The sequence below is a fragment of the Amphibalanus amphitrite genome, unplaced genomic scaffold (genome assembly GCF_019059575.1).
Source record: "Amphibalanus amphitrite isolate SeventyFive unplaced genomic scaffold, NRLGWU_Aamphi_draft 000078F_arrow, whole genome shotgun sequence".
NCBI lineage: Eukaryota > Metazoa > Arthropoda > Thecostraca > Balanomorpha > Balanidae > Amphibalanus > Amphibalanus amphitrite.
The window spans coordinates 866,699-889,709 of record NW_024881574.1 but is presented as its reverse complement, the minus strand read 5'-3'; the positions used below and the strand labels follow the sequence as shown (position 1 = coordinate 889,709).

General features: G+C 48.6%; 1 protein-coding gene across 1 annotated transcript; it reads left to right on the top strand.

The window, feature by feature from the left end:
- Positions 1-624: 624 nt before the first annotated feature.
- Positions 625-2,805, top strand: LOC122379457 (adenylate kinase 8-like). Its single transcript, XM_043361698.1, has one exon. It carries the CDS (start codon positions 999-1,001, stop codon positions 2,343-2,345), a length of 1,347 nt encoding a protein of 448 aa, XP_043217633.1. The 5' UTR covers positions 625-998; the 3' UTR covers positions 2,346-2,805.
- Positions 2,806-23,011: the final 20,206 nt, after the last annotated feature.

Genomic DNA, 23,011 nt, shown 5'->3' with positions numbered 1-23,011 from the left:
TCAGCGTGGCAGGTGATCCTGTTCATTTCTGCAGTCCTGGTGGCTGGCTGCTTCGACCCCGCTCAAAACAGTGTCATTGGGACCGCTTCCGCCGTAAATTACAGCAGGCAGCGACAGCGCTGCTCGGCCAAGTGGGAGCCGGGCTCGGGGGCTGGAGCATCTCCCTGAGAGAGGCCGACCCGTATGGCTCGCTGATTTTGAGGAGATAGATGCTCGAGGCGGCGGCTCAGCTCGACCCAGACGTCCTGAATGTGTAAGCAGGCGGTATGAGGACTGCGGACGGCGACCGGGGAGATATTCTGGCACCGGAACTACGATAAACGGACGACGCTTGCTTTAGATTATTACTGGGGTAGCGTTTGCTTCTTGAGTGTGATGGTTGTATTTGAAATTCCAATGAGTAGGCTGTTTTGAAAAAAAAAGAATCTTAATTTGATGTACCCTTTGAATTTAAGTAGAAAAATATATTCTTCTTTATATCTAGACAATAGAATTAACGCTCAGAAGAGCGACCTCCTACTTCTTTCGAAAAAAAAACAAACTCCAAAAGTGTACCGAGAAAAAGCTCACGTTTTTTTTTCAGAGAGCATCAGGAATTCAAGTATCTCACCAACATACAAAACGCAATGAAGACGATGATGACGATGAATACCATGAATACCAAGGACCTTTGGAGAACAACGGAGACTGAGTGAAAGCATGGCTGGAGCTGTTTGTGATTGTTTTTGTTCTTGAGGTGTCGTAACGCTTGCATAAGTCCACTCGTCTGTCACAAGCTTGTAAACAAGTGCAAAGTTTTCTTGGTCCAAATTAGCATCATTTGAATGATTTAACCAGCTGAAACTTGATCGTGTAATTCATATATGATTTTCATCGTAACTTGTTCTTCGCATTTTTTCTTTGCGTTACTTGCATTTGAATAGTAAAAGCAACAAAACCTCGATGTCCGAGATTCAAATCTTATTCGGTTCACAAAAATAGTCAAATAGAAAACGATCATGACTGACCACACGCAAAGACCGCTGAAGATCCCTCAGAAGTACGTCGACTACCTAGACAGACATCATGTGCATCATCTGATTGAGCGCATGTACGAAGAGGTGCTGACTGCGATGCCCTCCGATCCGCTCGCCTGTCTCGTCGACTTCCTCAGACGTGAGAATCGAAATTCAGAAGTGCCTCGAATCCTGATCAATAGCTACGATCAGGATGAGGCTATGAATCTGGCCATGGACCTCAACATCCAAACGGATGCCATGGTTCTCTCGCGTCACGAGACCGTTTACGGCGTCACAGAGAGTCATGCAGATCTGAAGGAACGTCTACAAGACTCCGGAGGAAACGTGACGCCGAAGCTTCTTGCAGAGATCGTAGCGCGGCGGGTGAAACAGGACGACTGCTTGCGGGATGGCTGGATCCTGACGGGAGTACCTCAGTGTCGAGATGAGATGCTACAGCTTCAGATGGCCGGCGTGCTGCCGAGCCACGTCGTCTTCATCTCAGAGGCGGCTGTGAAGAGACCCGAACCGGCCAGGTTTCAGCTACCCCGCGGAGCTGACGCCGAGGCGAAGCAGTTTGCACGACGGGTGCGCGGGATGCTCGCCGACTGCGGTCCACTAGCGCGCGTCTTCTACCGCGGGGAGGGCCTGCGGAACCAGGTGCTGCAGTTTGTGCACAGCCGCGGCCGCGAGAACGCCCCACTTGTGCTGCGTGTCCTTCTACTGGGCGTCCCCGGCTCGGGAAGGCGCACACAGGCGGCCCGCATCGCCGCCAAGCACAGTCTCATCAACGTGCGCTGCGGCGACCTGGTGCGCGCCGCGATCCGCGCCGGCACCGCCGAGGGACTGGCCATCACCGACTTCCTGGCCAGCAACATGACGCCGCCCGAGGAGCTGATCCTCTCCCTGGTGCGACAGCGCCTCTCCGAGGACGACTGCCGCTCGCAGGGCTGGGTGCTGCACGGGTTCCCTCGCGACAGCGCGCAGGCCGAACACCTCAGCGAGTCAGACGTCTTCCCCAACCGCGTCATCTACCTCAACGTGCCGGAGAAGGTGGCCGTGGCGCGGCTGACCTCGCGCCGCTACGAGCCCGCCTCTGGCCTGGTGGTGACGCTGACCGAGGACCTCCACCTGCCGGTAGAGGTCAGACATCGCCTGCGGCGCCACCCGGACGACGATCCGCGCCGGGTGGGGGTGACAGTGGCGCGGCGCCAGGCCGAGCTGCAGGGAGCGCTGGCGCTGCTGGAGCAGGACGTGCAGGAGGTGGACGGCACCATGACGCAGCTGGAGATCGCAGAGGTGGTGGAGAAGATCACTGTCGATAAACTGCCCAAATTCCCAGAGTGAAACATGCAAGACCATGAATCCATATAACTTCAAGGAAATTTTGATTTGGTCCGTTGTCGATAAAGTAGATAAGAGGCGAAAGTGTGTGCCGCTCATTTATAGCTATGATTTCGTCCATTTCGAATGCGTCTCTAGTTGTCTTGGCAGAGCGTTTGTATCCAAGCAAGCATTGACCCCAGTCCTCAGTATTTCATTGGCAGCTTTCATCGAACCGGAATAGTGCATCTAAAGCATGTTAAAAATATTAGAATAATTGCAATGGAACTACCCATAATGATTGAACTCTAGCTAAATCGATGGATTGGAAAGGCACTTATTAGAACTGCAATTTGGTCAACTAGCGCCATAGCGTAGTATCTAAGCAAACTTTTTAACTTTCTGTATGAATTTAGGTATGTAGTTTGATCTGTTTTCGTATCAGACCGTTCATACGACAAATCAACCAGTGCACGCTCCAGAATTTTTACATTTAAACTTTCAACATTTATCCGATGTGCCCTCGCCAAGGGTTTCCTCGTTTCGGACTGGAGTCGCGTATGGCCTTGATCATCACCATCCCACAAGACAGCTCTCCCAGCCGTCTGAGCTGTGCCTTCCGGCTGCGCGTTCTGTGGGCATTAGAGTGTATCGATTTGAGGGTTTTTATTCCAGATTGAGAGGAAACTGTCAGATAAAGTGGCGCTATATATTTGTAAGTAAGAAAAACACAAAATCGGTGTCCTGCGGTCAGTATTCTCTGGTCCGCGCCCACTTCTTTGAGACCATCTCGCCGTAACACGGGCTCCTATGGGATAACCTACTAGCGACATCTAGAATTGTAGGTGGCGCTAGCGTCGGCATGGCGTTTTAACACAGTTTGTGGTGTCTGATGCTGATCTTACTCACTCAATAGCGTTTGTTTTCCTTAATTGCCCATAATAATTTGTTTCAGACGTCTAGTTTAACAACTTCAAATGACAGTTAGAGGTTCCTTTGACATACTTCATAGTATAGAATAACAAAACACACGGGGAGTGTGGAGTTTTAGCTACACATGTGCCTATTTTGCCCTCGGCTCTCGGCCTAGGCCCTGTTCTGTCTGGGGCAGATCGAAACCTATCTTATACCTTGGTGTGTATAGGAGAGCGTTACATGCGTTGGAAGGCTTGAATGGACTTTGAATGCCCATATCTGTATCATTATCATTAACAGTATCAAACCGCATCTATGCACTTTTCTCCTACGCTATGTTTTCGTGCTGTTCTCATGTCTCCTGTTCTATGATCACTGTATGTTTGTCTGGGTCACAAATGGCCATTACCTTTGAGCAAAGTAATAGAAATACCCTAAAAACTAAAGTGCATTGCGTACACCAGTGCCTATCGCGCACCAGCCCAGTTCACCGTCAGTTAGCAAAGAGCTCTTCATTTAGTGCCTGTGACGCTTGAAACGGCTGAGCGGCACCAGAGGCAAAGTGTGTACGGCACATGAGTCAAATAATAGGATTCTGGATTATGTATGAAAGCAATGGTGAAAGGTATTTTATTAACTCGGTTGGCGCGGCGGAGAAGGACCGACGTAAAAGTCGGTCTCGTCATTGGCCTCGGCAAGTGCGCCGAGCAGGGCCCGAACGTGAGCTAGCTACAGCAGGGGTCATATCACGGACTGGTTGACAGTCAATCTGTGCCGGTGACCGGGCTCTTGCATGTGATCCTGTATTAAAACACCGCAGACTCACGAGTCCTGGTTGACTGTAGCCGTCTCTCGCATGCGGCAGATCAGTTTGGTAGTATGCCTATTCCACCTACATAGACGCACCTGTTCGGGTACAGATAGTGCGCTGTTCCGGTACAGACGGCACCCGTTCCGTGCTTCCATCCTCAGGATACTGAAATCCTTCTCCTCCACGCCGAAACCCCCTCCGGGCTGGACAGGGAACTTTATCTCATGCGGGCTGCTCCCTTGGAGCGGCACCGCGGCTCCCGAGGGAGCGCACCCCCGTAGCCGGGTGCAGTGAGTACTTTGGGGCTGGGTGGCCTGTCCTCTGGACGGGCTCAGCCCCGGCGACTCACTAGGGTGCCTGCCCAGACCAATGTCACCCCCTAATTCCTATCATCCTTCCGGCTCTGAAATGGGCTTGTCGGACCGAAAGAGCCTAACCCAACAAAACAAACAAACAAACAAATACAGACGGCATCGCCGGGTCTCGAGGGGACCGGTGACGGCACTGTCGCCGCCGTTGGTCGCGGTGACACGGGCGGCGGGAAAGTCACCGGACCTGCACCATAGTACGGTGAATGGTTGGGCCTTCGCCGGCAGTAACTATTTATTTGGGATGCGAGCTGTATGTAATACTACCAGCGCACGATATTCACCGTCTTCGCCGCGCGGTAAGAGAGGAGCCCACGCCAGTCCGGTAGGATAGGCTGAGTTGTGACAAGTTCTACCCCGAAAGTGACCACCTTTGGGGCACTGAGGGACCGCTTGACGTGGCCACTCGTCGGTTTCGGTTTCACCTACTGGCTACTAATTTTAACAGCAGACGTTCGGAGACTGCTAAGTGGTTTTGTTCGTTATGCTTGGTTAGAGCCTATGGGTTAGTCTATTCGAGAACATTTTAGGGCCGTGGTATGATGAATAAATGAATTAGCGGGGAGAGGGCAATGTCAGAATAAAGTCGACCATCGGGCACCGGCTGTGTGCCGCAGCGTCTCAGTCAAAAGACACCATAATGGCTGCAATGGTCTGAGTCAGGCTATGCTGGGATGATAAAACACGAGAGGGAGAGGGCAATGTAAGGTTCAATCAACCAAGGCTCAATCGGTTCAATCAACCACTGACGACTAGTCCGCTGTACCGCTGGGACGGCATTTCAGCGCCGGGACATACTGTTTTGACGGCAAGTCACAACGGGACAGACTAGAGCATACATTTGTTGAAATGGTCACTCCGAAGCTGACTTCCATCGGTTGTCTGCTAGGCGGACCGTTAATCCGGAACACGGAGAAGTGCAAGCAAGGATGATGGTGAATTAGTCGTAATATAGGACAGAAAGCAAACTGGCTCACCAGTCACCAGTTACCGAGCACCTGACCAGTGTCCACTTTGACATTTGGTCGCTGGTAACACAATTGTACCGGCTATATGTAGTCCTTAAAGTACGATGCGGCAGGAGCTCAGTTGCTAATAGTTGCCTAATCTGCTATTTACTTGTTCGTGTTTAAGAGCTCAGGGCGCTAATGCATAGGTAATGTGTATTGTGTTATGTGTGATAATGTGTGGAAAGCTATGCGTTTGCAATGGAAAAAACAGCAATATACCAACACCAATGATGTAAAAAATGTGCATAATTTAATCCGAATGGCTTTTTTTACGTTTACAGATGTCTGAAATTAAGTTAGAGACAGTCTGGAATCACTGCCATCTAGCGTCAAAAGGGGAGAACTAAAGCTTCATCCTACGTCCGCAGCAGTTGGAATGGGGTTTACAAAAACCGTTCCGGGTCAGTCAATTTTGAGTTTTGAGGAAAATGTTGCGCCCAGATATTATTTTTATGTCCTTGCGCCAAATAATATGCCAGTTTCCTTGCAAATTTCGGTTATCGATACACTCTAGTGGGCATCACTTATCTCCCGCAGCGTCCAGAAACCTTTCCGAGAATCAGAGAGATGGCCAGACCTTCCTGCTCGAGTCCCGGTCGTACCCGAGGCCGCGCTCGGTGGAACACCATTTCCTGGCTTCTGCTTCTGCGACCAAATCCTGGGCTTATATTTAGGAAATCGATGGCCCGAAGTTAAGCCATTGATGCCGCCGGCAGAAGAGCTGTTGTTTAATCGACAGCCGCTGCTCGGCAGGGAACCCTCGCTTGCCGTCGGCGTCAGACAGCTGTCTGATTGGGCGTCGATTTTTGGTATATCATCGGTATAAAGCTGGCTGTCTGTTTTTACTTTTTACCTGCTGAAGTATGCTGTAGTAAATAGACATTATTTATATTTTTATCTTTTTAGCGGGGTTAGGCCTCATCAGTACCTTTTCAGAGCCGGAAGGATGATAGGAATAACGGGGTCTGGAGACGTTGGTCTGGGCAGGCACCCTGGTGCTCTACCGGGACTGAGCTCGTCTCAGTGGACATGGGACAACTCGACAAGCCCCTCCAACGGTCACCCCGCCACACGATGGGCCCGCTCCCGAAGAGGCACCCACGTCGTATAAAGGTCACGTCCAGCCCGAACGAGGGAGCCTGATTCGTGCAGAATTATCTTAACCCGCGCGGGGCTGGGGGGGGGGGGTAAATTTTACCCCCCCTCGCGAATTTTTGCAATATTTCAAAAAACGGCGGCGCGTACCTTTTCTTACATCAATTTGACACGTTCCCTGAAATTTGAGCGAAATCCGTCGGAAAATTTTTGAGAAATTGACGTTTTAGTGACGTCATGTTCGCCATTTTCGCCTCAAAAACGGCAAAACTTCAAACGCCGCTAACATCTTCATTTTTAAAGGAATCAAGACGTAACAAAAAAGGTTATACGTAATTCTACTTTGTCTATCAAATGGCTGTCTCGGTTTTTTGAAAATTTTGGATTTTGGCCCAAATTTGTTTAAAAAAAACTGACTTTTTTGGGGAAAATAGTTATAAAATCCAAAATTTTGAGTGTGTCAAAAAAAAACGGAATATATATCAGAGAAGTGGTATATGTGCACCTACATACCAATTTTTAGAAGAATCGGTTAAAAAATGTGGGAGTTATTCAAAATTTTATGACGTCACGACACACAAAAATTTTGAAAAATGATTTTTTGGAAGTTCTAGACCTCGTACGGAAACAAAAATAGCATCATTCGATTCGCCGTGAAACACTGCATCAGATAGACACCTTTTTAGGCCTTAACAACCAACTTCAAAATTTGACCTCACTTGACCTGACCTTTGTATTGTATTGTATTGTATTGTATTGTATTGTATTGACCTTGACCTGACCTCGACCTGAAATTCATCCAGAGGTGGTCCATATCACTTATTGAGTGTGCCTATTGAATTCTATGAGTAAAATGACCCATAAAACATGTGTCGCACATGCCCTTTTCTATATTTTGTTTTTTGGTGACCTGACCTGACCTGACCTGACCTTGACCTTGACCTCTGAATGATATTGTATGCAACGAATATTGTCTTGGTAGCCTAAGAACACGTTTTGGGCAATCAGTCTCAGTCGATGACTCCATTCTTCGGCAACTACGGTGCAAGACCGATACTGTAGAAACTTGCAATTTGTATCCTTGACCTGACCTTGACCTTGACCTCAAACTTTAAATTAAGTACATGTTTTTATTTGTTCGTGATGAGATCTTTCGATTGGCGTTTGAATTTTCCAAATCGGACCATTAGTTCGGGAGATAACAGGGGGGGGGGGTAAAATTTACCCCCCCCCCCCAGCCCCGCGCGTTCGGCTGGAGACCCCAGCCCCGCGCGGGTTAACCTGGACAAAATAAGCATTTACACAGCAATACGTTCCATCATCGCATCTCCCATCATGCCTAGCGCTTTCTATCCGGTGCTCAGCTCGGTGACCATTTCAGTCCGCTCCCAATCATTACCATGACAAGGCTCCTCCCGCATTGGAGGGCCACATCGCTGGTGGCGTCCTCTATTCTGGCTGTCACAGCGCCACGATGCGGGTCACGACGGAAGTACGGTAGTTGGCTGGCTGGAGTTTGCTAGCTGCCACTAGCAGGATGATTCACACTTAACCCGGACGATTATACACATTGTTCCAATAAAAAGGCAACTAAAGCAGAGCCATCGGCAATCTAAAATCAGCGACTGACAATTCTTTTTTATCGTGCTTCCCTTTCCCAGATATCCGCCGCCTTAACACGCGCACCGAGACGGGGGGGGGGGGGGGGGGCGGATATCCGCCCCCCCTGAGGTTTTTCGCGAATAGCGTGAAAACCGCGCGCGTAGCGCCGCGAAATTCGGTAAGACTATTTTCACATCAATTTTACACATGGTGTGCAAGTTTGAACCTCCTAACTTTTAAGGTCAGGTCACCAGGTCACTTTGAATGACTCAACCTCAAGTCACTTTTTTGCAACTTTGTCACCGTGCCAGAGCTACAGTAGATGTCGGAGGCCTTTGAAAGTCGCAGGATGTTATCAGGTCATTAGTAGCTACAATTTGTATGTCTCGGAATTTTGATATCGGTGACCTAAGGTCAGGTCAATTTCTCTACCTCCCCATTATAAGTCAATGGGGGAAAAATCAACTCCCTGTTTTTACCACTAAAACGTGTCAGAATGGCCCCATATACCATACATGACTTCATATACGATCAACCTTCACTACCTTGAGGTCAGTTTTGCTGTTGGGCAGCTGTAAGGTCATGTGACGTCATCAGAGGTCACTAAAGGTTTTTTGCCAATAACTCCGTACAGGAACAAGATACATCCACGCGGATGGTCTCATTGTGTTCAGCTCGTCAAGACGCATCGAATGATATACATGATGACCTCGAGGTCACGTAACCTGAGGTCAACCTTCGGCCTTGACCGTTCGAGGTCAACATATATATCATTCGATGCGGATTGACGAGAGGATCACGATGATGCCCTTAGTTTGTTCCTATCTTGACTTATTCGAAAGTTATTCGAGAAAAACTCTCTCCATATCTAGCGCCGCCATTTTCACTTTTTTGACCCCTGTGACGTCATCTTTGACCTGACCTGAAGATGACCTTTGTAAAAATTGTAGACCTTGTCCGTGCGTATCCGATGCCGTTTACCGCTTGTCGCTATCTTGCTTCGTTCTCGAGATCTCAGGGGGGGGGTCATCCGCCCCCCCCCCGTCGGTACGAAGTTGGCGCAGACCCCCGTCGGTGCGCGGGTTAACCCAGGCATCCGGAAGAGGGCCGTCCCATACGGACATGCTCGTCTGATGTGACCCCTGGAAACCACGTGAAAGGCTGTGGGGCCTACCCCAGCAGTGCAACTCAGTCACTCCTAGCTGTGCGTGCTCAACTCTCTCAATAGCTGCATCAGCCTCCCCATTACCCTCTCATGCCTACGGCACCGATATTAGCTAAATGAGCCGAAAGTGCCTAGCCAGGGAAACGAGGGAATAACAGAAGAAGAAATACCTACATAGACATGTTTTTCCTATCATCTCAGCCAGGGTTGTGCTCGACTCAAAAAAAATATGCCGACTCGACTCATCACTAAACTTCAGAAAGCCCTGACTCAACTCTGACTCAAACAAGGAGCTGATTTTTTCCCTTGACCCGACTCATGACTCAAGCGGCTCAATGAAAATATGAGTTGACTCAAACTTGACTCACATTTTTTGTTGAGTCAAGTCAAAGTGTGTTGACTCAAAATTGACTCAGATAAAAAAGTTGTTGAGCGAGGGGGGGGGGTGAAAAAAATCCGGCAGCAGCTCCAGGCCTAGGTTGTTAAGCGGGGGGAGAATGAAAAGCTTATAGGTACAGGGTGTCCACGTCAAAAGTGTACCCAGACTTTTCTCCGTATTTTATCTTAAAAACATCACACTCACAAACAATTGCCTTCGTCTGAGAGTCTAGGCAATGGCAAAACATTTGCTATGCTTTTCAACTGTGCTCGGCACTCTGCTGACCAGCGCGTGCCGTCTAGAGCAACTGCTCTATATGAGCCCCTTTGCTTCGGGCCACCGCCGGCAGACGGACCGTGGCATGTGAAATCCCACAATGCCCCATGCACTGGGGATCCCACCGCCTAGAAAAAGTTCAGACCATGCCTCTGCACAGCAAGAAAGTAATGGTTTGGGTGGCAATGAGGCATGGAGGGAGCATTATCGGCCCCTTCTTTTTCGAAGACGACAGGGGAGCGACAAACACAACACCGTAACGCTAGAACGTTACGTCTCGGCGGCACTGGAACCATTCTGGCGAGAGCTGAAGCGGAGACGCGGGATCCGTCGCCATCAAGAATGAATTCAACAGGACGGGGCGCCGCCTCACACCGCCAAACGGTCGCTGGAATTCCTGGAGGAGCACTTTCCTGACCGCCACATCAGCTTGAAAAGCGCGGTGGAATGGGCTCCCCACTCGCCCGACCTCAGCCCTCTATAGACTTCTTCTTGCGGGGCTTTCTCAAGGACTGTGTGTACGCCGGCAATCCAGGGTCGACCCAGGAGCTGAAAGACACCATCAGCGACGAGATCCGTCGCCTTCCTTCCCACATGGTTGACCAGGCGATCACCCACCTCCAGACGGTCTATCTGCCGGCGGTGGCCCGACTCAAAGGGGCTCATATAGAACAGTTGCTCTAGACGGCACACGCTGGTCAGCAGAGTGCCGAGCACAGTTGAAAAGCATAGCAAATGTTTTGCCATTGCCTTGGCTCTCAAACAAGGGCAATTGTTCATGAGTGTGATGTTTTTAAGATAAAATATGGAGAAAAGTCTGGGTACACTTTTGACGTGGACACCCGGTATATATTGTTTCTAGAAAGATGAGTCAGCTGACTCATGTTCCTAAATGTTTTTGACTCAACTCAATGTCATAAGATATTTTACTGACTCGACTCTGACAAGGGCGCACACAAGGGGGGGCACACGGGCCCGTGCCCCCCCCATTCGAGTTGGGGGGCCCAACTCGAATGAAGGGGCCCATTTGAGGCGGCCGAAGGCCGCCTCAAATGGGCCTCTAACTAATCCTTAGACCACCGAAGACCGTGTACAACGGGCCCTCAAATGGCCTTAAAGGGCCCTCAGATGGTCTCAAAAGGCCCTCAGATGGCCTCGGAGGGCCCTCAGTTAGCGTCATAGGGCCCTCATCTGGTGTCAAAGGGCCCTCAGATGGCCTTAACTCATTAACGCTGAGTGGCAACTATAGTTGCCATCTACAAAAACCTACTGCTGAAGGCAAGTTAATGACGTCAGAACAGCATTTGTGGGATGCCTAATCAGCATAATCCCTTCTCATCATGATCAGACGGTTTAAGTCACGTCCTGTGCGCAACATGCTTCACAAATCAAGAAATAGTCAGACGTTGCAGAGACGGCCGCCATATTGGCTTGACGGTCCCGAAGAAAACGACGCTGTTTTTCCAGAGTGTCCGGTAGTTCCGAGCATTTTCGGCTTATTTTGATCCAGAAAGGATGTAGGCAGGCTACCAGTGTCTCAAAACTTGAAAGCACTCTACTCATTTGTAGTTATTTGTACTAGATTTGTACTTGGCAACTATAGTTGCCACTCGGCGTTGGCGTAGTCAAAAATATGAGCGGTTCATAGTTAAATAGTTGTATTTACGGATATACTGTAACGAAACATATGTTATTCAACCAGACTGTCCCCGTGTATACCTTGGGACATAGTTACATGGACTTTTGCAAATAAATTAACAATTAAGGCAGAAATTAATTAAAAAATACATGCATGTCTATACATTACCATAGTGAACCCTACCCCCATCCATTGTTTTCTTGGTCTATTCTCGACATTGTTAAATCTGTTTATGTTTATCATCTACTGAAGATATTTTTGTGGAATGGGATGCAATCTCGCTTTCTCTTTCCTCTCTCCCTCTCTCTCTCTCTCTCTCTCTCTCTCTCTCTCTCTCTCTCTCTCTCTCTCTCTCTCGCTCTCTTTCCCTGTTCCTCCACTGGCGGATGCAGGAAACATTACGGACATTCATAGCTCACAGAGTCCGACTTGCCCGATTTTGTTTCGTTTTCTTTGTAAAGAAAGAGAACTAAAACGGCATTTATACGATAAAGATTGCCTACGATTGCACAGTAATGCATTTATAACAAACCGAAATCCGAGAAGTTTAGGTACGATAATTTTCAAACCCTGCTGCGTGTGATATCACCTATCACCTTTCTGGATAAACCAGAGTCGCTCTCGCTTTCTATGTCGAAGACTATGCTTTGCTGGTTTTTCCTAGCGTTCGTTAGTCGCGCCACTTGCAGTATGCATAACCAAACTCAGGCATGCTCATCTGCAGGCACCGTGCCATGATGCTAAATCGTGTGACCAGCTCGTGTTTCAATTTGGAGGGGCACGTAGGTATTAAGCCTATTTGCATCAACAAATTAAGTTTTTAGCATCGTAAAGACGCTGTATGACGTTTACAAACAGGGACCCATAAACGAAAGCTCCCCCACCTCCTCCGCTGAGCTCCCATTGACGCCGATTATGACCTTGACACAGTCGTGATACCGAATTGATTCCGATGAAGCTGCTTGCTATCTGAACTTTCACAGCAGATGCTGGTGATTCAGCTGAATGAGACGGTGGAGGCGGCTTTGTGCTTTGGGTTTCGTGCGAGGATAACAGCACACGAAACTTTAGGTTACGATCACGTAGCTGATGTTGTCTCATGGGACTGAATGAAAATTGTGAACCAAAGGCGAGACATCGCCTGACTTGGGGCAGTGCTGATTCCTGGCACTGCCAGCTGGAAACGAGGAAATGGGGATTCAGGTGGTAGAAAATATGTGGGCCTGCTCAGTTGTCCTAAACTAGATGAAATTGAACTATATTTTTATGACACGTGGAATGTGTTCAAGTGCAAGTAGTGGTGGTCGCCTTGTACTTACACCACTTTTACTCGTCAATCAACATATCCCCCTTCTTATTCTGAAGTACAACCGCCAGTGTGTGCTCGAGTCGTGATCACGAAAGGGATCCAATTTGTCCAGACTCTCGTCCGAACAGTCTAAAAAACATTCGAAGGCGAACGGATTTACTGGTTAGGTAAGGACAGCAGAAGTACGTACGTATGCGGGAATCAGAAATATACTATACAATTCCATGGCTCCGGTAGGCCTGTAATCAGCGTGCTCGCAAATAGGCATGAATAATCGAGTTGCTTTGTACCCCGAGTTTTTACAAATGTATCATACCCGGTAGAAAGTTTTGTGATAGGACGGTATACCTGCCATCAACCATGTACGAGTAAATAGGGATCTGGTGAGAACTACGTATGAGATAATATGCATTCTTTGTTGAATTGTTTTCGAGCAGATTTTATTTATGCATGTCAAGATAAATGGTTAAAAAGGACTGGTAAAGAGCATCTGCTTTGTACAGAAAAACACTTATTGATGGATAAATGAACTGTGTTTCCTGGATACCAAGGACTGCAGCTGCTTTGGGCACAGGCTACAGGCTTATACCATAGGGCATAGTGTAGATTCCACTACTTAGACGTAATTATCTTATTAAAAATTTATATTGAAGTGGCGTAACCACTTTTTTTCTGTTTGGAAATTGGATTAAGGCTCGTGGGGGATAAGTTGGGACATAAATAGATTCAATGCATCCCGGCGATTAGTATTTGTTTAATGAAAAGTTACGATAGCGGCAATTTTTGACTACGCCAACGCCGAGTGGCAACTATAGTTGCCAGTCCAGAAATATATGTTAAAAATATTTTTATTTTTCAATACACCGTATGTGCATTTCTAGTGCATGTAGAAGCACAGGGCATCAAGAAAAATTGCCGAAATTTGCCCACGGAATTATCGTCGTTAATGAGTTAAGGAGCCCTCAGATGACCTCAAAGGACTCTCAGATGGCCTTAAAGGGCCCTCAGCTAACGTCAAACGGACGTCAGAAGGCCTTAAAGGGTGTCAAAGGTCCCTGACCTGGCGTCAGAGGGCCATGCCCTTGCGTCAAATGGCTCTCCGAAGGCTCTAAAGGGTCCTTAGCTGGTGACAGAGGGCCCCCAGCTGGTGCCAGATGGCCCCCAGCTGGCGCCAAATGGCCATCAGAAGGCCTCAAACGGTCCTCAGTTGGCGTCAAGCGGCCCTCAAAAAGCCTCAAGGGGCCCTTAGAAGACCTCAAGGGGCCCTCAGAAGGCCTTAAAGAGCGTCAAAGGGCCTTGACCTAGCGTCAGAGGCCCCCCAGCTAATGTCAGAGGGCCCTGAGCTAGCGTCAAACTTAAAGTGCCCTTAGCTGGTGTCAGAGGGCCCCAGTTGGTGTCAGAGGGTCATCCATTGGCGTATAATGGCCATCAGAAGGCCTAAAAACGATCCTCAGCTGGCGTCCAACGGTCCTCAGCTGACGTCAAGAGACCCTTAAAAGGCCTCAAAGGTCCCTCGACTGCTCAAAGCGCCCTTAGAAGGCCTCAATGGGAACGCAAGAGACGTTAAACGGCCCTCAAAAGGCTTGAAAGGGCCCTCTGCTGATGGCAAAGGGCTCGCACCTGAGTCAATAAGAGCCTTGTCAAAAAACGGACCTGAGAAACCTTGCCGGCCCTGGTTATCTGCGGGACTCCTACACTTACCTGATTGGCCCCCGTTTACTGAGGGGCCCTGGTTATTGATGGGGTCCCTGGTTACTTAAGGGGCGCCTGGTTACCAGAGGGGCCCATGGTCACCTGGTGGGCCCCTGATCAATTGAAAACCCCTGGTCATCTGAAACGCCCCTGATTACCTAAAGGGTCCCATCACTTGGATTCAGTGACATAGCAAGGGAGCGAGGGGGTACGTGCCCGTTCTCGGGTTTAGGGTTCCTTCGAAACCGAGGGGCCCTGCGGCGCCAGTTGGTAGCAGAGGGTTCGCGCTGGCCGCACTTCAACTCGGAAGGACACCACAGGGCTTGTGGGGGGACGTTATTGGCTCCTATGTAGCCACAATTATCTTCATAAAGGCCCAATGCCGGTTTCTGAGAGACCTCGCCGGCCGCTCAGGGCCCTAAGTAGTAACGGCCAACGAGGGATTGGCTGCTATGGCTCCACATCCGTCTGTGATAGACACACGGTCCACACCAGTGTTTCTAAAGGCACCCACAACGGCAACTGCGAGGCCCCTCGCCCCACCTCCAAGGGACCCCCACCAGCGCATCTTAACCCTATTCCTGGCGGGGGGGGGGGGCCTCAGGAGCCCCCCTGAGGTTTTTTGTTTATTTCTCCCAAACGCGTTGAGCTAGGAAGCTCAAATTTTCTGACTTTTCCCAAAAGGCTTCTACGCAACATGTCTGAAAATTTTGAGTTGATCTGACCTCAGGTCAGGTCACCAGAGGCGGTTTGGTGACCCTACCTCAGAAAAGTTTGCAATCACGCCAGAGGTAGAGTTTTTGACCGATCAATTTCTTCTCTTCAGGCTTTAGTTAGGGTACCAGTATGTGCAATTTGTATATCTCGGAATTTTGATATCGGTGACCTAAGGTCAGGTCAGTTTCGCGACCTCCCCATTATAAGTCAATGGGGGAAAAATCAACTCCCTGTTTTTACCACTAAAACGGGTCGGAATGGCCCCATATACCATACATGACTTCATATACGATCAACCTTCACTACCTTGAGGTCTGTTTTGCTGTTGGGCAGCTGTGAGGTCATGTGACGTCATCAAAGGTCACCAAAGGTTTTTGGCCAATAACTCCGTACAGGAACAAGATACAGACGCGTGGATGGTCTCATTGTGTTCAGCTCGTCAAGACGCATCAAATGATATGCATGATGACCTCGAGGTCACGTGACCTGAGGTCAACCTTTGACCTTGACCTTTCGAGGTCAACATATATATCATTCGATGCGAATTGACGAGAGGATCACGATGATGCCCTTAGTTTGTTCCTATCTTGACTAATTCGAAAGTTATTCGAGAAAAACTCTCTCCATATCTAGCGCCGCCATTTTGACTTTTTCGACCCCTGTGACGTCATCTTTGACCTGACCTGAAAATGACCTTAGTAAAAATTGTAGATCTTGACCGTGCGTATCCGAGCCGTTTACCGTTTGTCGCTGCGATGTGTAGTTTTTGAGATCTGAAGGGGGGCCGAATCGCCCCCCCCCCCGCCAGTTTCTTGTCCCGGCGGAGCCCGCCAGGAATAGGGTTAAGGGCCTACATCGGCGGCTCTGAGAGTCCCCACACCGACGCCTCTGAGGGCCACGTACCAGTGACTCTGAGGGCCTTTACCAGCCTCCGAGTGTCCTTGCCAGCCTATGACGGGCCACTTTCCACTTGCAGGCCATTTTGCAGGGCCACACACATGCCAATTTTGGCCCCACCAGTGTCTCTAAGCCCTAAGACCCCGCAACGGCGCCTGTGAGGACCCAACACCAGCGCATCTGACGGCCTTTCACTGGCACCTCTGAACGCGCCACACAACGGTGACTCTGAGGAGCTCGCTCGCTTCGCTCGCTCGTAAAATACCATGTAAATTAGGCATTAGTGTACCTACATTAGGCACACTCCTCGGGCATAAATGATACTTTTGCTTGCCAATTTTCCACATTTTCTCATGCAAAGACCGTTTTAAAGAGACCCGTCTGCCAGTGAGACTGGACCCACCGTGCCTGCCTCCTCCCATCGAAAGGTCCTGGGTACATACATCCTTGCCTGAGCTGACCCCGGGCGCCCGGGTGACTCGCGGGCCCGGGGTCAGGTGACCAGCAGGTGACCCCCTCTTGGGCGAAATTCTGGGTACGTGTCCGACATGCATCGTACATAGTCCTGTTGATTTGATTCATTGGTTAACCTTCGCCCTGGTGGGGGGGGGCCATTTTGGCCCCCCCCCCCCTGTGGTTTTTCAGCGATAACTCAGAAACCACTTGAGTTAGCGCCCTGAAACTTTGTATAGCTGTTTATTCAACATTTTTACATCATGTCCTTTTTTGGGGGGTTCGGGTCAGGTCAGGTCAGGTCACAAGGTCACCAAAACTGACACCACCTCTAAAAAAGTTCAAAGCTCTCTCAAAGGCACAGCTTTTATCCGATCGATGTAAAATTTACAGTACTTGAAGATGTCACCCAGCTCTACAAAATGGCTATCTCGGATTTTTTATAAATGTGACCTAAGGTCAGGTCAGGTCATCGCTGCTCCCCATTATAAGTCAATGGGAGAATCGAAAAGTAGTTGTTTTTCAGCTAAATCGGGCGTGATTGTTCCTATATTTCGTTATTGAAGTGTCTTGGGTCAGCAAATCACAGCCCATGTGAAACCATTTGCTTGTGACCTCGCTGAGGTCACGCTAGGTCATCTCCCTGGTCACCAGAGGTCACCAGCGGTTTTTCTGCACTTACTTGTTATTGAATAGAGATAGAGACTCCGTTCGACGTTTATCGTGTTTGTCTCGTCAATGCGGATCGAATGATATGCAGCATGACCTATTTCGGTAAGGTCATGACCTTGACCTGAGGTCAAATTTTCAAAATGACCTTTCGAGGTCAAACTATATATCATTCGACGCGTCTCGACGAGCCAAGCACGATGGTGCATGAATCGTTTCTCTATTTTCTCGTGAATGCATGCTATAGTTAAAAACATTTTCAACGAAATTTGCCAAGTTGACCTTGCATGACCTCTGTGGGCCAAACCGTTGAGCTGAGGTCAAATCTGACGAACCTTGGCGAAAGAGCTTGAAAAGAGCTATCGATTGCTTTTTTCCGCGGCTCTCTAGCTCTTCTAGTTTCCGAGCTACAGCGGAATATGTCCGGCAACACCGAAAACACTGAAATTTGACCTATGATGACCTCTAGCGACCTCAATATTGACCTTAGCGAAAAAATGACTGAAATACTTTCGAACGTACTTGTTATGGGCTTTCGTTTGCTTTTTTCCGCGTCTTCCTAGCCCTCTTCGTTTTCGAGTTAGACGGGGGGGGGGGTCATTTTGCCCCCCCCCCCCACCAGGGCGAAGGTGGCTCAGACCCACACCAGGGCGCGGGTTAAGCATTAAATATAAGTTATAAGCTGGATCTCTAGTCTGTGATCCCGCATCGTATCAGATATAATGACATTTCATGTCGATGTGCCTAAAAAATATGCGAATATACGTGAAAAAGGAGTGCTGCTCCCGCTCCTACACATCCGGGCCAAACAGTGACCGGCCCCTGCTTCTAGCCACCCGGAGCCGGTCGGCCGGCCGGCAGTCAGTCGCTGCCCGGGGCTGATTTCTGAGGGACCTGCAAAAATGTTTATTAATGGAATGTTTTACGTAATAAATTAGATGATTAGATGAGTATATGTACCGGCTCTGAATCGCATTTGAGAAAAAACAGCCTAGCGTAAAAATATATATGTTTTGAAAATTAACCCTCGCCCATGTAGGGGCGATAAGTTGGTGCAACCCCCCCCCCCCTGAGGTTTTTCGGAAATAGTGCAAAAACGGCGGCGCGCAGCGCCGCCAAATTTTGGGTACCTTATGGGGCAAACCTTGCGCATCTTTTGATAAAAAAAATTTGACCGGGTCATGTCAGGTCACAGAGTTATGACGTCACAAAGGGAACAGCCTCCGGCCGAATTTTCACAAACTGAGTGCCAACGCCCGAGGTTTCCTGCCGGTGGTACGGAGATCGGTTGATGGATCGTGATGAAACTTCCCATGCATGTTGGGGCAAGTATTGGCTATCATATGGTATAAGAAACTTGACCGGGTCAGGTCAGGTCACGGAGCTATGACGTCACAAGAGGAACAGCGTCCGGTACTATTTTTGAAAAGCGCCCGAACCACTATTTTGCTAATTCTTGTCACCTCAAAGGGAATATGCAGCAATATTAGCTTCTATAGGGAGCAAATGGACCTCCCAAATCCAAAAATACAATCAGATTTCAAAAATTTAAATTTTGATTTTTCGAATTTCTGCCGCCGACTGTGACCTTGCCGACTTCCGGCGCTCCCAACGCGCCATTTTTAGAGCTAGGGAAACGAAATACATACCAAACGATAGAGAATTGATCAAGGAACAGGATAGTGAAGGTTTCAAGTCGATATCTCCCACCGTTTTGCCGCAATCGCCGCCGAAAGTTGAAAAAAGTCTATTTTTCCGAAAATTTGACCTTTGACCGGTCAAAAGTAGGTCAAATGTTGACCTAGGACCAAAAAATATACCACCAATCGCGAGATCTCGGCGAGAGCAATCCGTTGGTCTTTTCCGCTAAGCTCTACGACGCTCCGTTTTCAAACGCCAAGGGGGGGGTCGCACCAACCCCCCCCCCCCCCTGCATGGGCGAAGGTGGCAGATCGCCGTTTACGGGCGAGGGTTAAGCTGCTGGTACCGAAATAATTGTTTTACCATGCATTGACAAACCAATTGCTCAAGCTCCAAACCAACCGAAATATAGCCCCGTGGGCCATATTTTTTTGGGGGGGGGCCTTCGGCATGGGGGGCCCAGTTCGAAGGTCGTGCCCCCCCCCCCATTAAAAAATCCTGTGTGCGCGCCTGGACTCTGACTCAACTCAACACCTTAATATTTTTGTCTGACCCAACTCTGACTCAACTCAACAGCTCAACATTTTATCCGCCACTCGACTCAAATCTGACTCATTTGAGTCAAGAGTTGAGTCAAATCTCTGACGCGACTCATGAGTCAAGCACAACCCTGATCTCAGCTAAATAGACAGACGAACAGCCACTCAAGTGCTTGGTGAATCAAAGAGTTCCTATACCATGCGGCATGCAGGCACGTAGCCAGGATTTTGTTCAGGGAGGGGCCACAGGGGCCACAGGTGTCGTACCCCCTCCAAAAAGGAAAACTTCGGATTTGGCCCACTATTTTTGGGGGTTAGTGGTGCAGCTGTTTTTATCTATTTTTTGTTTTATTCTATTTTATTTCTCGTCTTTAGGGGGGCATGGCCCCCGTGCCCACACCCCTCCCGCTTGGCTACCTACGTCCCTGATACCATTGTAGCTCAAACACAAGTGACATAAACGTCCTCTGCCCCGGAGGCCAGAGCCCTATTCTGGCGTCCTCTCTTGTCTGAACAAGGGCGCTCCCTATCGTGATGCTGAAGCGATTCCTTACGCAACGATACCACCCGAGCACCTCGGGCCGGGCCATGGGGTCGTGTATGGGTTGGGCTTATAGGAAATATCCCTCGCCCATGTAGGGGGGGGGGGTGCAACCCCTCCCCCTGAGGTTTTTCTTAGCTACACGCCGAACCGTTTCAGATAGTCTGGTCAAATTTTCAGTACCCTTTGGGGCATCCTTTGCGCAACTTTTGATATTTTTTGTCAAGGTCATGTCAGGTCACGGAGTTATGACGTCATAAAGGGAACAACCTCCGGCCAGATTTACGCTAAATTGGAGATTGCTTCACATTGGTAGGTATATGTAAATGCCGACTGACCTGACGCACTGATGGATTGTTTTGTTTTAGAATCACAACTGGATGATTTGACATTGACACAATGTCCGTTGACATTTTGAAGGTCACTTAAGGTCAAGGTAAGGTCAGTGACCTCGGTTGACCTGTAATGACTTCTTGCACTTGTATGCCTTTTCGGGGTATTTTGATGCCCTGAATTCGAATTTGCTATCCATTTCAGGCATCGTCGGTTGTTTCTTGTAGTTCATTTTGGGTCAGGGTCAGGTCAGTGACGTCACACGCCTGACGTGACCCAATGCACAAATGACCTTGCAGACTTCCGATGCTCCCAACGCATCATTTTTAGAGTTATGACATCGAAATACACACCAAACGATAGAGAATTGATCAAGGATCACGATAGTGAAGGTTTCAAGTCGATATCTCTTACCGTTTTGCCGCAATCGGCGCGGAAATCTGAAAAAGTTAGATTTTTTTCTCGAAAATTTGACCTTTGACCGGTCATAAGTAGGTTAAATGTTGACCTAGGACCAAAAAATATACCACCAATCGTGAGATCTCGTTGAGAGCAATCCGTTGGTCATTTCCGCTAAGCTCTACGACGCTTCGTTTTCAAACGCCAGGGGGGGGGGGTCGCACCAACCCCCCCCCCCCTGCATGGGCGAAGGTGGCAAAACACCGCTTACGGGCGAGGGTTAAATTTCACATTTATTCATTTACAGACTATTAGGTAGGTACCTACTGAGGGAAGAAAGCAATGTCGGGGATGAACGTAGTAACCAGGTCCAGGGCAAGCGGCAAGGGCTACTGTAAAGGCCGAACATTAGGTAGGTACTGAAAAAGTTACAGAGGGCATGCCGCATCACTTATCTACTGTCCTTCCCGAATCGGCTTCTAATCATCTTCTTGGGCCTGCTACCTCATCTATTGCGGGCTAAGCTGTCACTAGAAATGGAGATTGTCCCGGGGGACGACCCAGGTAGCTGGTTCAGTGGCCTAAGGTCTGTTCCAGTCGCACTTCGTAACACCTCTAAACTCCTCTAAGATTGCTTCCCTGTTCCATTGGCAGCTCTAGGCTCTAGCCCCTACAAACCCAAGGAGGGCCCTGCTCCAGCCTCTTCTATCTTGCCGCTAGATACCTTAGGGAGCGAGCCTTGTCGCACCGGCACACCGAACTATGTATTACGTATATGTAATACACTCGTATACGTATATGTATTATGTAATGGCCGGCTGCATCAGTCCAATGTCTGCCCCCAATCGTGACACTCAAAGGCTAGTTGCAAAGATATTAGACCGTAGTACTAGTGACCCAATCTAGCAGAACAGACTAGAGGTCATCCAGCATCCTACCTGAAATTCAGCACCCGACGTCAGACTATGGACTCTTATATAGCCTTGCTATGGACCATGCCAATAGGTATGCATAGATCAGACTGAGGTGCTAGGCTCAACAAAGTTGACTTGGTCTCAGACCCACCCATTGACACTACTGCAAGTGCAGTCACAGAAACTACTAGCTGGCCTATATTGATTGCCAGGAGCGGCCACCAGCAAGTCGACACGATAAAGCCACCCGCTACGGTCCGCCGTTAGGGGAGAGTGGTGCAGGAGGCCCCCCCTTAAGCTCAGTTGCTATTTTTAGACAACTGATAATATTTAAGAGCTAACGTGTGCATGCGCTGTGAGCATGCATCATTTTCCCATACATATTTGCATTCAAAATGAATCTAGGGGGTACACAAACCGTAAACTTTAACATTTTGGAAAAAGTTGCAAAAGGGCCTCTTACACTATGGGTATGGTAAGACGCCCCCCCCCCCTCGGGCTTTTAACAAGGCAAGTCGACTTGTAAAAGACGTTTTGCGAACACAGCTGCAAGGCCTTTTATTTCGAAAAGCTAAGCAAATACGGTGTTATCGAAACCAATAACACTTCCAAAGCGCTCGAACAATGCGAAAACTAGCACAACCAAACGCTGATGACCAACGAAAATTGTACCTATTACCTCTAGAAAAAGAAACAGAAAAAAAAGAAACAAAAACAAACTCCTTGAAAAAAGAATGCCACGCCTGCCGCAGGTGCAGGCGTTTTAGCATCGGGGGCGTTTTTTATCGGGGGGCGTTTTATAATCCTCGAAGGGAGGGCCTCTTAAAAAAATGCAGTGTTTTAACGTCACAATATTTATGGTTTATGAGACATTTGCAGCGCACCAGAACATGGTCTATTCTGAAGCTAACATGTGACAATTTCGATGAGATAAGATTGCATTTGATAGTCATTGTTTTTTCAGATATATAAGGGTGATAAAGATGCATATATCTAGCAAGTAAAGGGGCAAAAACAGAAACAGGCTTACCAAAAGTCGCTGCGACGCACCTGATACCTCAGGTTTCGTGAGTTGTTGTTTCAAGAGGGCTTCTGCTTTACAAGAACATTAAAAAATAAATAACATTATTGGTTTGGTAAAAAAAAGCGATGGGGCCTCTTACCGACCCTGGGCGTCTTACACGGATCTCCCCTATGTAATCATGATGCATTATGTAACCCATTATTGCATCACTGAAGTATCAAATTTGATTTTTTTGTTTGTTTTGTTGGGTTAGGCCCTTTCGGTCGACAAGACCATTGCAGAGCCGGAAGGATGATAGGAAA

Excerpts from the sequence above, each read along its gene's own strand:
- LOC122379457 (XM_043361698.1), top strand. The coding sequence starts at position 999 with ATGACTGACCACACGCAAAGACCGCTGAAGATCCCTCAGAAGTACGTC.